This window comes from Mus caroli, chromosome 8, assembly GCF_900094665.2.
Source record: "Mus caroli chromosome 8, CAROLI_EIJ_v1.1, whole genome shotgun sequence".
NCBI lineage: Eukaryota > Metazoa > Chordata > Mammalia > Rodentia > Muridae > Mus > Mus caroli.
The window spans coordinates 510611-512018 of record NC_034577.1 but is presented as its reverse complement, the minus strand read 5'-3'; the positions used below and the strand labels follow the sequence as shown (position 1 = coordinate 512018).

General features: G+C 46.8%; 1 protein-coding gene across 1 annotated transcript in view; it reads right to left on the bottom strand.

The window, feature by feature from the left end:
• Positions 1 to 123: 123 nt before the first annotated feature.
• Positions 124 to 1408, bottom strand: part of Stxbp2 (syntaxin binding protein 2) — a 13659-nt gene continuing 12374 nt past the window's right edge. The window contains exon 20 of the mRNA XM_021169964.2: positions 124 to 1197. Within this exon, the coding sequence (XP_021025623.1) occupies positions 1160 to 1197 (38 nt within the window). The 3' untranslated portion in view covers positions 124 to 1159. The remainder of the gene's footprint in view (positions 1198 to 1408) is intronic.

Below are 1408 nucleotides of genomic sequence, written 5' to 3'. Positions count from 1 at the left end.
CCAGGGATGGTCCCACCCACAAGGGGCCTTTCCCCCTTGATCACTAATTGAGAAAATGCCTTACAGTTGGATCTCATGGAGGCATTTTCTCAACTGAAGCTCCTTTCTCTGTGATAACTCCAGCTGTGTCAAGTTGACACAAAAATAGCCAGTACAGTGTTCAACTGCCCATCAGTAACAAAATCTTCACCCAGCTTTGCCAGGTCCCACCTAGTTCTCAGACCTTTGTAAATTCTCATTCTAAAGTCAGGGACAGAGCCCAGGGCTTCCAGTACTGCTGGGCGAGCTCTATAGCCCCGGTGCTCTTGTTGATGGGCAGCACTTAACTGTCTGGCTCACTCTGTGGCACCATGTAGCATCCTTCCATGTTTTTGGCTTTGTAGCCTTGAGCCTCCCATTCCCTTCTACTCCTATCCCCACCTCTAGATGAAACACTTTGGGATGCCTCCCAATCCTGTATCCTCTTTGCCTGTGATACCTGCCTGGCTGAGTCCCCAGAGAGAAGGTCCCTTCTCTGTCTTATTCACACACTGAAACATAACTCCTGTTACTCAAATGCTATGGGCTAAATTGTATCTGTTCCCAAGAGTTAGATGATCATGTCCTAACCCTTTGTATCTCAAGATGAATATATTTAGAAACAAGGTCTTTTTAAAGATAATTAAGTTTAAAAAAAATGAGGCCACAGGGTGGGTTCTCATCCAGTATGTGGTGACATAAGAAGAGGAAATTGGGACACCTGCAAAACGCAACCATGTGAGGACACAGAGAAATGGCCAGCTGCAGGGTTGGAGATGTGGTTCAGCTGGAAGAGTACCTGCTTAGCATGCATGAAGAACTGTGTTCATCCCCCAGCACTGCATAAACTGCACAGCTGTAACCCCAACACTCAGGAGTTCAAAGTCACCCTCAGCTATTTAACAAGACCAGCCTGGAACTATCTATCTACAAACCAATCAACACCTCCAGCAAAGACCAAACTTCCAGAACTGTGGAATAATAAATTCCTGTAAAGCCATCTGAGTGAAGTGCTTTTATTCATTATTTATCTGTTTGGTTGTTGCTGTGTGTTGGGGGAGGTATACATGTATCTGGGTTCACACTGAAGCCGGGAGAGAGCACTGAATTCCCTGGAGCTGGAGTTACAGTCAGTTTTGAGTCACCCAAATTGGGTGTTGGGAACCAAATTCCAGGCCCCTGTAAGAGCAGAAAACGCTCTTAACTTCTGAGCCCTAGGAATAGTTTATAAGTTGACCCTACTGAACAAATATACCTCCATTAAAAACTCTGGTAAGCCGGGCGTGGTGGCGCATGCCTTTAGTCCCAGCACTCGGGAGGCAGAGGCAGGCGGATTTCTGAGTTCGAGGCCAGCCTGGTCTACAAAGTGAGTTCCAGGACAGCCAGGGCT